Source organism: Lepidochelys kempii, chromosome 5 (genome assembly GCF_965140265.1).
Source record: "Lepidochelys kempii isolate rLepKem1 chromosome 5, rLepKem1.hap2, whole genome shotgun sequence".
NCBI lineage: Eukaryota > Metazoa > Chordata > Testudines > Cheloniidae > Lepidochelys > Lepidochelys kempii.
In genome coordinates this window covers 86,535,680-86,552,119 of record NC_133260.1, presented here as the reverse complement: position 1 = coordinate 86,552,119, position 16,440 = coordinate 86,535,680, and the positions used below count along the sequence as shown (strand labels likewise).

At 42.1% G+C, this 16,440-nt stretch overlaps 1 protein-coding gene across 2 annotated transcripts in view; it reads right to left on the bottom strand.

The window, feature by feature from the left end:
* Positions 1-16,440, bottom strand: part of MFSD14B (major facilitator superfamily domain containing 14B) — a 51,947-nt gene that overhangs the window by 20,521 nt on the left and 14,986 nt on the right. For both annotated transcript variants that reach the window (XM_073344933.1, XM_073344932.1), the window contains exons 3-5: positions 6,828-6,890; positions 3,042-3,169; positions 1,831-1,945 (exon numbers count right to left, since the gene is read on the bottom strand). In XM_073344933.1, coding sequence (XP_073201034.1) covers positions 1,831-1,945; positions 3,042-3,169; positions 6,828-6,890 — 306 coding nt within the window. The remainder of the gene's footprint in view (positions 1-1,830; positions 1,946-3,041; positions 3,170-6,827; positions 6,891-16,440) is intronic.

Genomic DNA, 16,440 nt, shown 5'->3' with positions numbered 1-16,440 from the left:
AAGTTCCAGAATCAGAGGACCCTCAGAAAGATCACCTGATCAGCACTCTCTCTCTCTCTTTTTTTAAAAAAACAAAGGAGATTTGACTTGAGTCCATCCATTGACTGCAGCTGTAGCAGTGTCATGTCATTAAGCTCTTGATCTATACTCTTGTCCAACTCCAAAATAAACAGGTCTCATTTCACAAGGGGGACTGAATCAAAGCATCTTTCCTTCCTTCCCAAAAAGGCAACACTCACTCATTGGCTCAAGTGGCACATGCTGTTATCCTGAGCAAAATACTTATTGGGAATCTCAATGAAAGACACTGGCAGCACCACAAAGAAATGGAGGGGAGGAAATTGGTCATGTTCCTGCCCAAGCCACTAGGAATGGGCCCACTGAAAGCTGGATCAAGCTGAAGATGCTTGGCATAGGCACTTGCCTAAATGCATAAGAGGAAACCTACACTTGGATGCTAAAGCTCCCTTTACACCAGGGAAGAGGATAAACATGGTTAGTCCAGGTTAAAAATAGAAAAGGACAATTATGTCACTGCATGATGCAAACAGTAAGAATTAAGTTTACAGAAACAAAAAAAATCAACTTATTTTACAGAATTAATACAGATACCCCATGGTTATGTTAACTTGCAAAATTCACTGCAGACATGTGGCTTAGATAATTTTTACACAGCAAGTGCATGCATTAAATTCTTTTTGTACAGTTCCCAGAAAAAGCTTCATTAAGGCAAAGTTAAGTTTGAGCAGTCACGACAGTAATTAAAGGGTAAAAATCCTTCTAAGAATGTTGTACTTAGTAAAAACAATTGCCAAGAAATTCAGAGTCAATGTTAACCTTTCAAGCGTTAGCTTTGTGTAAGACTTAAAACTCTTTCCATTCAGGTGTTCTGGTTTCATGAGCTGTACCTAGGTGGTCTGTATGTCTAAATACACTTAAAGTCACAGGGGACCAATCACGCCCTCAGTATTTCACAGAGCTGGGTCCAAAGCCATTTGTTGCAAGTTAGTGCAATTTAAGGTTAAGAGTAGAGAGAGCTGCTCTAACCTGGTCTAGGACAGATTACTACAAAGCTCTGTTGGTTCTCATCTTCTCTTTTTCCCCTCTCCTGGGTTGCCAGTTCCAACATGACCATGTGAGGAGCCACCCTTTGCTAGGCAATCCCTAGGTTCAGGCAAAGCCAAGAAAGCTCTGATCCTGCTCTTTCATGAGGTATCTCCGCTGGCAGATAAAACAAGCAATGGAAATCAGAGCTACCAACCCATCCCACCCCCACAGCGTAGCAGGCAGCTAGCAGATGAGTTGCTGAGCATCAGAGAAGGGACAAAAATTGTTTAGAGATGCTCCTAAGAGAAGCGGTGCTTCCTATCGACTATTTACCTATAAGTCATATACATACATAACCCCTTTACTGTAGTATCTGAGCGCCTCACAACCTTTAATAGATTCATCCTCACAACACCCCTGTGAGACGAGTATTATCGTCTTTCTACAAAAGGGGCAAAGAGGCTAATTGACTTGCCCAAAGCCACTAAGGAAGTCACAAGGACTTGAACAGAGATCTTCCAAGTCTATGCTAGTCTAACCACTGTACCACTCTTCTACCTGTAGTAAAAAGGCTGATTCAAATATTTCAATTTTAACATCAGAAGATATGGATCAAGAAACACATTTTAACATATAATTAAACAAGTTTTCTTCTTGATACAATCTCCCTCAAGGGCCAGAATTTAGAGCCTCAAGGGCCACAGGTTAGAAAACTGTGCCCTAAACAGCTCTACTGATAATGCTTTAGTGTACAAGAATTTACATTTTTTATGTACATCTTACCAGTCCATAGGCAGTACTTCTCTCATGTTCTTGTGTTATGTCAGCTACATAGGCAAATATTACAGAGAAGGTAACTGAAAAGATTCCAGATACTGAAATCATAGCAAAGTACCACCTAAAAAGTCAAAAGGAGAATTAGAAAATACCCCCAATTTATCTTCTACTACAAAAATACACTGTATATGCCATGAAAATATTTGTTAATATTTAGTCTAGAACAACTTTATATATAATTTAAAATACAGGTATACATAATGTTAACCAGTCTGTAGATTAATAATATATATAGTAAAATCTGTATCAATGAAGCTGTCAAACACCAAAGTATATTGATCTAATGAAAACAGCAGCATTTTCTTTTTCTAGAGAATTATGAAAAGAAATTCCCAATTTCTGACTGACCGCTAATGAAGGATAATGATTCCCATAAAATTATAAAACTGTCAAGGAAAAGAACAATATAGGCTATGATGAATTTCAGTTGTCAAGTACAACTATGAAAACTTAATCCACAGTTGCTCTAAAGTGGAAAAGTTTTTCTGCAAAAAATGTTACTCTGGAGTCACCTTTCAGTGCGTTAGTGGTAGTTAATCCCCATGTATTAAAAAATCAAAATCAAGAGCATGATTACAGGCTCTAAGTCAGCAGGTGTAGAAAGTTCCTTTAATAGCTTTGCTTCCCCAAAATACAGCAAATAAAGGTAAAGGGAAATAAGTAAAGGGAAAGGGAAAACAAGGCAATACAGTTAAAATTTCAGAGCTCTACAATCAAACGCCAAAGATTTTATACTTCACACTGTTATTCACCCATTTAGAATTGCTACCATGAGACATTCATTTGGCTTGTAAAGTATATTTAGTATATTGGTTATTAGTGCATCCCTGTAAAGGTTTCAGAAAGAAAAAATGTAGTAGAGCTTAGTGTTGAAAATTGTGTAGTGCAGTCATTTAATGCATTCTAAGCATTTTTAGCAATTAGTGCTCGACTTTTGTTTGTGTGAACACAGTCACTAAATCAGTTTACAGGAAACATTGCTTCTTTAACACCCCTATACACAAAATCAATGTTTAGAACATGAACAAAGAAGTGTCAGGATGATTTAATCACACCTTGAGAAGTAAATCATTTTCTTCTTGCCTAATTATCCTTACTTTTCAAACACCAGTCTGCTGTGGCAAACTCAATTGCCGGCCCCCTGCTGTACCACTTACCATGGACTTATCCTCATTAATGGAATTGGGACACAAGTGAAGAAAACTGTAACAAGAAGAAAAGACTTTCTTCCCCACACATCAGATAGAGCACCTATTAATGGAGCACTCATAAAGGATAAAAAACCCTGTAAGAGAGAAGAAAAGGTGATTTGTAAATGCATTTTGAGGCATAAAAAGTTTTTTTTTAAACTACAATTTAAATTGAACTGATTTAATTTGTGATTTGATTCATAGCTGTTGTAGGATAAGGAAACTTCAGAGCTAATGATCAAGTGTTTTAGGTTTTATTTAATTTATAAGACAGGGATAAAAACCTTCAACTAAAAACCTACATAAAAATAAAGCTACGGGACACTTATAAAACTATATTCTTCCACTAACTTTCTACCCAATTCAATTATTCAATTCTTTGTGCCACTATAACAAGGTTGGCCTAGGTTTCCTTTTCTGTGGCATGGAACTCGTTAGGCAATGGAACAATCTTTCTCCTGGTTTTGTACCAACGTTTATTATTTGCTATGTGCTTAAACCCCTCAGCTATTTCAGATTAACTGATATTCTAGCTAGGATTCCTTCATTTTATCCACAATTGGATAAATCATCAAATTCTTGACAAAGGCTTCAAATGTACAGTCACAGGACTAGTAGCTTTGCAACTATCAATAAACTCTTGATGTGTTATACAAAAAAACCGACAGTACTTAAAATGGTTCATTTTCTTCTTCTTCTGTTATTTAATTTGGGGAAAAGATTCTGGAGTAGAGAGAAAGCACAGGAACTAAGACCAACAGTTTTCGTTTAAAAACGAGGACACCTTAGAGACTAACTAATTTATCTGGGCATAAGTTTTCGTGGGCTAAAACCCACTTCATCAGATGTATGGAGTAGAACATAGAATAGGAAGGTATAAAAATACACAGCCTATGAAAAGATGGAAGTTGCCTTACCAAGTGGGGGGGTCAGTGCTAACAAGCCAATTCAATTAAGGTGGAAATGGGCTATTCTCAACAGTTGACAAGAAGGGGTGGAAATCACTTTTGTAGTGCTAATGAGGCCAATGTAAATAAGGTGGCCCATTTCAAACAGTTGACAAGAAGGTGAGAGCATCAGCAGGGGGAAATTAGTTTTCGTAGTCTTTATTCAAGCCTAATTTGATTGTGTCCAGTTTGCAAATTAATTTATACCTCCCTACTGTATACGTTCCACTCCATGCATCTGATGAAGTGGGTTTTAGCCCATGAAAGCTTATGCCCAAATAAATTGGTTAGTCTCTAAGGTGCCATAAGGACTCCTCGTTGTTTTTGCTGATACAGACTAACACGGCTACCACTCTGAAACCTGTCAGTTTTCGTTTAGTTCTTATTCAAAAGAGTTTTATTTCACTATAAAAACCACATAGGACGAATTTCTTCTTTTGGTTTCTTTGAGATGTCACAGGACAGAGGTGGTGGGTTCACTTTTTGAATCATGGCCAATTTGTATTTTCCTCCTTGATGTTTTCTGTAGTAGTGTGTGTTATTTACAGAAATATGTTTGTATTGTTTTTCCGGGTCTTTTTTAAACAAAGGTAGAATGTCAGTGCTTTTAGGTCCAAGCGTGATTCAATTAAGTATATCTTAATGGCAGAAAGCCTAATGCACTCGGATAATGCTTTAATAAGTCTACAATTCATAGATATTAAGGTCAGAAGGGACCATTATGATCATCTAGTCCGACCTCCTGCACAATGCAGGCCACAGAATCTTACCCACCCACTCCTGCAAAAAACCTCTCACCTATGTCTGAGCTATTGAAGTCCTCAAATTAAAGACTTCAAGGAGCAGAGAATCCTCCAGCAAGTGACCCATGGTACAGAGGAGGGCAAAAAACCTCCAGGGCCTCTTCCAATCTGCCCTGGAGGAAAATTCCTTCCCGACCCCAAATATGGCGATCAGCTAAACCCTGAGCGTATGGGCAAGATTCACCAGTCAGATACTACAGAAAATTCTTTCCTGGGTAACTCAGATCCCACCCCAACTAACATCCCATCACGGGCCATTAGGCCTATTTACCATGAATATTTAAAGATCAATTAATTGCCAAAATCATGTTATCCCATCATACCATCTCCTCCATAAACTTATCAAGTCTAATCTTGAAGCCAGATAGGTCTTTTGCCCCCACTGCTTCCCTTGGAAGGCTATTCCAAAACTTCATTCCTCTGATGGTTAGGAAACTTCATCTAATTTCAAGTCTAAACTTCCCAATGACCAGTTTATAGTCATTTGTTCTTGTGTCCACATTGGTATTGAGCTTAAATAATTCCTCTCCCTCTCTGGTATTTATCCCTCTGATATATTTATAGAGAACAATCATATCTCCCCTCAACCTTCTTTTAGTTAGGCTAAACAAGCCAAGCTCCTTGAGTCTCCTTTCATAAAACAAGTTTTCCATTCCTCAGATCACCCTAGTAGCCCTTCTCTGTATCTGTTCCAGTTTGAATTCATCCTTCTTAAACATGGGAGACCAGAACTGCACACAGTATTCCAGGTGAGGTCTCATCAGTGCCTGTATAACGGTACTCCTTATCTCTACTGGAAATACCTCGTCTGATGCATCCCAAGACCGAATTCCATCAATTCAAAAACATGGGATGTGAGAAGTCAGTGTTTACAAATAGAAAATGAAAAATTTCAGCCTTCGAAAAGAACAAGCAAAAAATTGCATGCTCAAATCTAGAGACAGAAAGTCCTACTGCCGCCTTCTACATCAAGAATTAGATTCATCCATGAATGACAGGTCCATCAATGGCTACTAGTAGGGCCCTACCAAATTCATGGCCGTGAAAAACACGTCACGGACAGTGAAATCTGGTCTTCCCTGTGAAATCTGGTCTTGTGTACTTTTACACTATACTACACAGATTTCATGGGTGGGCAGGGGACGGGACGAAAGCGCAGAAGTAAGGGTGACATACACACACACACACACACACAGCGCCCCTTTTTGGGTCAGGACTCCTACAGTTACAACACTGAAATTTCAGATTTAAATATCTGAAATCAAGAAAATTTAAAATTTTAAAAATCCTATGACTGTGAAATTGATCAAAATGGACCATGAATTTGGTAGGGCCTGGCTATTACCCAAGACGGCCAGGGACTCAACCCCATGCTTTGGGTATCCCTAAGCCTCTGACTACCAGAAGCTGGGAGTATACAAGAAGGGACAGATCACTCAATTGCCCTGTTCTGTTCATTCCCTCGGAATCATCTGGCATTGGCCACTTTCAGAAAACAGGATATTGGGCTAGATGGACCATTGGTCTGACCCAGTATGGCCACTCTTATGTACATTTCTTTAAAAAAAAATATGAGATGCTGGTTGACCTGAGAAAGAGGGAGAATTAGGGGGGAGAAATCGGAATATCTGTCACGTACTAGCACTGTTTACTAATTCAGGATTTGAAAAATAAGAGCATAGATACGAAGACTGTAAATATTAAGAAAATGGATCTTGTCACAGTTCAACATATGACCTCTGTTTCCAAAATAAAGGTTTAAGTTTCCAGAAAATGCTTCAAATGTTAATCGAAAACAAATCCCAACGCCTTCGAACTGATGCATAAGCTTGTAAAAAATACTTATGGATGAGGAAAAAAACTGGTTTAGACATCTATTTCAATTCCAAGCATTCTAGACGTTACGATTAAAAATGAAGTGAAAAAGGTGACTGAAACATGGACATCTTTGTAACTCATGAGCACACAAAGATTATGTTCAACTGTCTATTTAAGAGTCTTACCTTAACACCCTGAATAAGACCATTCATTAGAAATGTATGCTGAGGAAATGTTTCATGTAAGACCTAAAGAGAAAGAACATGTTAAAATTTAGGTTGTGTGAATTAAGAAACAAAAGAAGGGAAATGAGGATTGATTACATTTTTGTCATCATTTTTTTCTCACTAATAAGGAGGGTACAAATACAAACACAACTTCACCAAGCCTTGTTAAAAGTTTATCTATCAGACTCACAGCAGAACTCTTAGGGTTTGTGTACAGGAGTCAATTATACTGATTTAAGATACGGTATGAATTTAAGCTAATATATTTATACTAATATAATCCTTGAGCAGACACCTATTCCAGGATAAAAGTGTTTTTCTTCTATTTAACTCATGGGAAGAGATTTAAACTACACCAGGGGAAAAAAGCCACTCTTATCCTGGAATCATTGTGTCCAGTAGGGGTTCATACTAGTATAACAGTATAGTTACACCAAAATACTGTAGTACAATTATACCCGAATAACTGGTTCAAGCACTGCTATATTAGGTAAACACCATTTTCAGTCTAATTTGATTATAATTATTATTAGCAGGATGACAAACTATTCAAAAGGATGTTGAAAAGTTAGTAACTTAGTGAAAAAAAAAAGATCTACAATTTGTACAGCCAACGCTACAGCGATGAGTAAAGAGCCTGTTGGGTCTCTAACAGTTATGCAGATAGAAGCTGTTGCTCGGGGTGGGGGGGGGATGGATGAATCTAAGGTTACTAGTACAATTATGCATAAATCTATCATTCTTTACATACCAAGTGGATTTTTGTTACAGGCCCTGATTAAAGCACATTAACAATCACAGGCATGCTCTTGAACTAGTCCAGTAAACTCTAATTAGATGTAAACAAACTTGTTAGAATATTACCCATGAGGCATTTTATCAATTTCTATAACTTAGCTTTGTCTATTAGAAGGGGACAAGTACATACAAAAGTTTTATGGATTAGTGCTAGGAAGAGAACTGGATGTTACTTGTTTAAACCAGCATAATTTTCAAAGCTCTTCACAAAATCTCAAATAAAATGCATCCGTATATTTCTATACCAGGGTTGGCAACATCCATAAGAGTTATTTATATGTATATTGAACACATACCAAAAAACAGCATTATGCCACAGTTTATGCCACATTAATAGCTTTCTTTCTAGAGATAATTCTGCTGACAGGATTATGTTTTTCATGTATCATCCTCTTTTATTACCAGGGCTATTTAAATCAACTTTTCATCAGCTTCTGCTTTTAATTAATCTTTTAAATCACAAACAGAAAATTAGGACTCCAGGTGGAGAAGAGGGACAGCAGAGCAGCTTTTAAAAAGATCCTAACTTCTTGCACGTTTCTCATCATAAAAATAAAGGAAGAAGCCCAGCAAAAGTACAAATCAATTATCTTTAAACAGAGTATCTCAAGTTTTTTTCCTATGAAGCAATCACCACTCCGATGGAAGTCCCAGACTTCGGTATCAACTACTTTTCTTTCTTATATTTAGTTGGTTTTGGTAAAAAGTAAATTAGATGTTTAAAAAACACTCTGATTTTACTAAATCTATGTGATTCTTTCTAACATAACTCATGGATGATGGTTGAGGTCTGAGGGGACTGGAGGTACAAAGTAGCTATCTTTAGAAAAAAAAGAGGACCCAGAGAATTATAACTAATCAGCCTAACTCCGATATCTGGAAAGATACTGGAAGAAATTATTAAACAATCAATTCATAGGTATCTATGAGGAGAATAAGATTATAAAGAATAGCTAGCATAGATCTGTCAGGAACAAATCATGCCAAACCAATCTCTTTCACTGACAGAATTATTGGCCTAGTGGGGAGGTTGTAGACATGATTTATCTTCATTCTAGTAAGGCTTCTGACAGTCCACACTCAACAAGCAGTTATGGTTTGCTACAACATAGGGAGGGCATACCTAATGGCATCCCGTAGGGGTCTGTCCTGGGTCTGGAATATTCAAGATTTTCATAAATGACTTGAATAATGAAGTGGAGAGTATTCTTACAAAATCTGCAGATGACCCCAAATTGGGAGGGGTTGCAAGCACTCTGGAGTACAGAATTAAAATTCAAACTGACCTTGAAAAATTGGAGAATTGGTCTGACTTTAACAAGATGAAATTTGATATAGTGCTTGCATTTGTCTGTAACTCGGAAAGAAACATCAAATGCACAGCTACAAAACGGGGGATCACCAGTTAATTGTACTGCAAAAAGGGATCTGGGGGTTATAGTGGATCACAATAGGAGTCAACAATGCGCAATTGGGAGAAAGGATAACATTCTGGGATGTATTAATAGGAGTGTTGCAAAACATGGGAGGTAACTGTCCCACTCTACTCAGCCTCAATCAGGCCTCAGCTGGAGTCCAGTTCTGGGTGCCAAACTTTAGGAAAGATGTGGACAAACTGGAGAGAGTCCAGTGGAGAGCAACAAACATAAGAAAAGATTTAGAAAACCTGAACCATGAGAAGAGGACTAAAAAATTGGACGTGTTTAGCCTTGAGAAAAGAAAACTGAGGGGGGCCATGATAACAGTCTTTAAATATGTTAAGGGCTGTTATAAGGAGGACTGTGATCAATTAATATCCATGTGTACTGAAGGAAGGACAAGAAGTAATGGGCTTTATTTACAGCAAGGGAATTTTAGGTTAGCTATTAGGAAAAAAACTAACTACAAAGGGCGTTAAACTCTGGAATAAGGTTCCAAAGGAGGTTGTGGAATCCCCATCATTGGAGGTTTTTAAAAACTGACAGGACAAACAGGTGTCAGGGATGGTCTAGGTTTACTTGGTCCCACCTCAGCACAGGTGGCTGGACTTGATGTCCCTTCTAGACGTAGGTAGCTTTTTGTTGTTAATACCGTTAAAAGTGAATTTAGTGCTGGTGAACAGCATTGAGACTAACAGGACTGGAAACCTAAGCCCTTTATCTAAAGAGCCTATGTAGCAAAAGGTATCAAATAAAAAGCTTAATTTCACTTTCATGACAATATACACCACCACCATTCTGGAGAGGACGCTCCTAGGGAATAAAGTAATGTTGGTTTTCATGCCTCTTTGACTCTTGAATCTGTTGAAAGATGACCAAGATGTTATATGGACACTTTTCAATGAGAAACAAGACTGAGGGCTTGGTACACTTGCGAGTTACAGTGCAATAAAGGAGCCCTGGGCACACTATCTCACTACCCATCCACACTGGCAAGGTACGTAGAGCGCTCTGTTTCCACGGCTACAGCACTGCTGGTACTCCACCTCGCTGAGTGGAATAACATTTGCGGCACCACCGCTGGATGCCCTGGTCTGTTATTGCGCTGTGATCAGCCTCCAGAAGTGTCCCACAATGCTTGTTTTAGCCACTCTGGTCATCACTTTGAACTCTACTGCCCTGCCCTCAGGTGACCAACTGTCACACCCACCCTTTAAATTCTCTGGGAATTTTGAAAATCCCCTTCCTGTTTGCTCAGCCAGGCGTGGAGTGCTCTCAGCAAATCTTCCCAGGCGACCAGGCCTCCACGCACCAAGCAATCCCCAGTATGGAGCAATGGCGAGGTGCTGGACCTCATCAGTGTTTAGGGTGAGGAAGCTGTCCAGTCCCAACTGCGCTCCAGCTGCAGGAATTACATTACCTTCGAGCAGATATCAAGGGACATGACGGAAAGGGGCCATGACCGGGATGCACTGCAGTACAGGCTTAAAGTGAAGGAGCTGCGGAATGCCTACCGCAAAGCCTGAGAGGCAAACCGCCGCTCCGGTGCTGCCCCCGTGACCTGCCGTTTTTACAAAGAGCTGGACGCGATACTTGGGGGCGACCCCACCTCCATGCCGAGTACCACCATGGACATTTCTGCCTTGTTGAACTGGGCTCTGGAGGAGGAGCAGCAGCAAAGCGGGAGTGAGGGTGCTCCGGCAGAGGATGACACCCCGGAATCCCTAGATGCATGCAGCCAGGAGCTGTTCTCAAGCCAGGAGGAAGGCAGCCAGTTGTGGCGGCCAGTGCTTGGGGAAGGACAAACACCAGAGGAGGTTCCCGGTAAGCGGCTTTTATTTTGGGAAGGAAGGTATTTCGTGCAGGCTCTTGGGGCGAGGAGGGTTAGGGCTGCATGCATGCCTAGATGCGGAATAGGGCATTGATGTGCTCTCTCTCATATCGCAGTAATCGGCCTCAGTGATCTCTTCAAAGGTCTCAGCCAGAACTTGGACAACAGTGGCTCTACTGAAAAACCTACGCAAGCACATTGCCCTTATCCCAGTAAGGTTAACTTGTCCGCGCCACTGTGCGTGAGGGGCGGGAGGACCAGTGCTGCACACAGGCAAGCTGCATATGGGCCAGGGCAGAAGCCGCATTGCAGCAGAAGACCCTCCCTTGCTTCCCAGGTCACCCTCTGCAGCGAGATCTTCCAGGACGAACCTCCTGTGGAAAATGTGGGGACAGTGTTCAGTCTAATGTGGGGAGGGCTTTAAGCTAGGTTCACTGGGGGAAGGAGACCAAAGCCCTAAGCTAAGTGGGGACGTGGATATCGGGAGGAATCACGAGCAGGAAAGCGTGAAAGGGGAGGGCTCCTGCCTCATACTAACAAAGAAGGACAAACAGCAAGTTATCTCAAGTGCCTATACACAAATGCAAGAAGCCTGGGAAAGAAGCAGGGAGAACTGGAAGTCCTGGCACAGTCAAGGAATTATGATGTGACTGGAAGAACAGAGACTTGGTTGGATAACTCACGTGACTGGAGTACTGTCATGGATGGATATAAACTATTCAGGAAGGACAGGCAGGGCAGAAAAGGTGGGGGAGTTGCACTGTATGTAAGAGCAGTATGACTGCTCAGAGCTCTGGTATGAAACTGCAGAAAAACCTGAGTGTCTCTGGATTAAGTTTAGAAGCGTGAGCAACAAGGGTGATGTCGTGGTAAGGGTCTGCTACAGACAACCAGATCAGGGGGATAAGGTGGAAGAGGCTTTCTTCTGGCAACTAATGGAAGTTACTAGATCGCAGGCTCCGGTTCTTATGGGAGACTTCAATCACCCTGATATCTGCTGGGAAAGCAATACAGCAGTGCACAGACAATCCACGAAGTTTTTGGAAAGCGTAGGGGACAATTTCCTGGTGCAAGTGCTGGAGGAACCAACTAGGGTCAGAGCTCTTCTTGACCTACTGCTCACAAACCGGGAAGAATTAGTAGGGGAAGCAAAAGTGGATGGGAACCTGGGAGATAGTGACCATGAGATGGTCGAGTTCAGGATCCTGATGCAGGGAAGAACGGAGAGCAGCAGAATACGGACACTGGACTTCAGAAAAGCAGACTCTGACAAGCTCAGGAAACTGATGGGCAGGATCCCCTGGGAGAACAACATGACGGGGAAAGGAGTCCAAGAGAGCTGGCTGTATTTTAAAGAATCCTTATTCAGGTTAGAGGGACAAACCATCCCAATGTGTAGAAAGAATAATAAATATGGCAGGCGACCAGCTTGGCTTAACAGTGAAATCCTTTCTGATCTCTTTTGTCTTTAAGAAGCTTACAAGAAGTGTAAGATTGGATAAATGACCAGGGAAGAGTATAAAAATATTGCTCGGGCATGCAGGAGTGAAATCAGGAAGGCCAAATCACACTGGGAGTTGCAGCTAGCAAGAGATGTTAAGAGTAACAAGAAGGGTTTCTTCAAGTATGTTAGCAACAAGAAGAAAGTCAAGGAAAGTGTGGGCCCCTTACTGAATGAGAGAGGGGCAACCTAGTGACAGAGGATGTGGAAAAAGCTAATGTTCTCAATGCTTTTTTTGCCTCTGTCTTTACTAAAAAGATCAGCTCCCAGATGGCTGCACTGGGCAGCACAGCATGGGGAGGAGGTGACCAGCCCTCTGTGAAGAAAGAAGTGATTCGGGACTATTTAGAAAAGCTGGATGAGCACAAGTCCATGGGGCCGGATGCGCTGCAACCGAGAGTGCTAAAGGAGTTGGCGAATGTGATTGCAGAGCCATTGGCCATTATCTTTGAAAACTCATGGCGATTGTTATACCAATAAAATAAAAACCAGCAGTATCTTATTAAAGAGGAAAAGGCAAAATACCACATTTACTGTGAATACAGAAAGAATCACAGTAAGCAGTTAGTTATAGCTATAACATTCCATTCAATCTCATATTTATTCACACATTCATTCATACAAACACACACACACAGGTTCTATAAGGTTGTTATCATAGTTACCAGCCTTAGAGTTGCTCATGCCAAGCCACTGGCCAGGTGGCCTGGACATGAGGAGGGAGCAGGGCCTTGTCAGATGCTCATCTGATGCTCCTGGAAATTGGTTTGCAGAATCAGACCCCAAAGTTCTCACTTTCCAGAGTCCATTTTTATAGGAATTTCTTCCTATGCCAGTCTATGGGAATTGCTTCATCATGCTGTTGCTGAATCAATCAGCAGATAGCACATTCCTGACGGCTCCGTGCTGCCAGATGTTATCTTGTTCTTTGGTTCTCCCATTCTTGAGGCTGTTGGGTGGATTCCAGTCTTCCCGGGGGGGGGGGGGGGGGGAGAGAGAGGTATCCTCTGTTTATTTCCACTTGACGCCTTCTTCAGCCGATGGACACTGGATTCTTAGGCTGGCACCTCCCTGATCATTCAGTTATTATCCACACCAAGCATCCATCCACATACATCCTCTATCTCTATTTTAATCACAATTGTTAATACAACAAAAGGGCAGGGAGTCTCTGGGTGCTGTTTCTGTTGTTACAGAGTATTGCTTTGAGTCTCTCTGTGTGAACTGCTTTGAGAACAGACTGTCTTAGAATGTACTAACACAATTAGCAGCTTGCAAGTTTCACACAGAGAGGGAGAGAAACAGTACCAAAAACCAAGAGACCTCTTAATTAGTAATACCCTGGAATTTAAACTATGGGGAATCAAACTCATTTGTGATTTTCATACAGAACTTCTTTAATATGATCCAACACGATCGGGGGAGGTCCCGACGACTGGAAAAAGGCTAACATAGTGCCCATATTTAAAAAAGGGGAGGAGGAGGATCCTGGGAACTACAGGCCAGTCAGCCTCACCTCAGTCCCTGGAAAAATCATGGAGCAGGTCCTCAAGGAATCAATCCTGAAGCACTTACACGAGAGGAAAGTGATCAGGAACAGTCAGCATGGATTCACCAAGGGCAAGTCATGCCTGACTAATCTAACTGCCTTCTATGACGAGATAACTGGCTCTGTGGATGAGGGGAAAGCAGTGGACGTGTTGTTCCTTAACTTTAGCAAAGCTTTTGACACGGTCTCCCACAGTATTCTTGCCAGCAAGTTAAAGAAGTATGGGCTGGATGAATGGACTATAAGGTGGATAGAAAGTTGGCTAGATTGTCGGGCTCAACGGGTAGTGATCCATGGCTCCATGTCTAGTTGGCAGCCGGTATCAAATGGAGTGCCCCAAGGGTCTGTCCTGGGGCCGGTTTTGTTCAATATCTTCATAAATGATCTGGAGGATGGTGTGGATTGCACCCTCAGCAAGTTTGCAGATGACACTAAACTGGGAGGAGAGGATAGGAATAGGATACAAAGGGCCCGAGACAAATTAGAGGATTGGGCCAAAAGAAATTTGATGAGGTTCAACAAGGACAAGTGCAGAGTCCTGCACTTAAGACGGAAGAATCCCATGTACCGCTACAGACTAGGGACCGAATGACTCGGCAGCAGTTCTGCAAAAAAGGACCTAGGGGTTACAGTGGACGAGAAGCTGGATATGAGTCAACAGTGTGCCTTTGTTGCCAAGAAGGCCAATGACATTTTGGGATGTATAAGTAGGGGCACTGCCAGCAGATCGAGGGACGTGATTGTTCCCCTCTATTACACATTGGTGAGGCCTCATCTCGAGTACTGTGTCCAGTTTTGGGCCCCACACTACAAGAAGGATGTGGAAAAATTGGAAAGCATCCAGCGGAGGGCAACAAAATGATTAGGGGACTGGAACACATGACTTCTGAGGAGAGGCTGAGGGAACTGGGATTGTTTAGTCTGCGGAAGAATGAGAAGAATGAGGGGGGATTTGATAGCTGCTTTCAACTACCTGAAAGGGGGTTCCGAAGAGGATGGATCTAGACTGTTCTCAGTGGTAGCAGATGACAGAATGAGGAGTAATGGTCTCAAGCTGCAGTGGGAGAGGTTTAAGTTGGATATTAGGGAAAACTTTCACTTGGAGGGTGGTGAAACACTGGAATGCGTTACCTAGGGAGGTGGTGGAATCTCCTTCCTTAGATATTTTTAAGTTCAGGCTTGACAAAGCCCTGGCTCGGATGATTTAGTTGGGGATTGGTCCTGCTTTGAGCAGGAGGTTGGACTAGATGACCTCCTGAGGTCCCTTCCAACCCTGATATTCTATGATTCTCTAGGGGGCCCCGTGCTGCTGTTGGCTCTTCCCAAGGCACACAAACCCAGAGGACAGTACAGCCGTGAAACAATCAGTCACGCTTGACCCTGTGCTTACTCACCATTTTGGGGCTCCCGTGGGTTATGTACGCTCGCTTTGGGACAGGCAAATTATGCTATTGTGTAGACTGTGCTTGCCCTTGAGTACGGGGGAATCATTGCTCTGTCTGGTGTGAACAATTCTGCCTCTGTTAAGTGTTGCATTTTGCTTTACAGATGCAACCTTAAGATCTCAGTTGTCTGTGTTAGCAGCAGCCAAGAGGCTGCAAAGAATCAGGAAGTGCCATGTAGAAGCAAAGAAGTCATGCAGCATTCAACTAATGAAAATCAAAAAGTGCAGGAGTGGCGGGAGAGTGAAAGGAGGGTCTGCCAGCAGAACGTGGATGGCCGGCACCAAAGCACAGAGAGGCTGATAAGCATCATGGAGTGCCAAGCGGACTCGATCTAGGTACTCGTAGCCATGCAGGCAGAGCACTACCGCGCCCGCCCCCCGCTACAGCCCTTCCCCCAAAACTCTTTCCCTTGTGCCCCCATGTCACCGCCAAACCGCTTTCCCCAACATCTGGGTTGTTACCACCACCAGCTGCCTCCAACACCTGTAGCTTCAACACCCAGCCCTGAAAACTACAACCCTTACCCACTGCACTCAACCCCCATCACCATACAGTATAGCCATCCTGAAGTGCAGCACGCATTGCACAGCACTCGAGACAGGACATACGCAAATCTGTGATTGTACCTTTCCCCACCCCACCCCCTTGTCCTTTGTGTTTCCCAAGCAGTTGTGTTGTTTCTTTTCAATAAATTGATGTTTTGCTTTGAAAACATTCTTTATTACTGCATAACATAAAAGAAACCTTAGCCCAAGAAAGCAACATGCACTGCAAGTTAGTGTATTGTACATAGCAAACACAGATTCCTACTGCACTTCACTCCCATGCAGGGCACCACACCAGACATTACTGTTGTCTTTCAGCCTCAAATTGCTCCCTCAAGGCATCCCTAATCCTTGCAGCCCCGCACTGGACCCCTTTAATAGCCCTGCTCTCTGGCTGTTCAAATTCAGCCTCCAGGTGTTGAACCTCCGAGTTCCATGCCTGAGTGAATCTTTCACCCTTCCCATCACAAACATTATGGAGGCT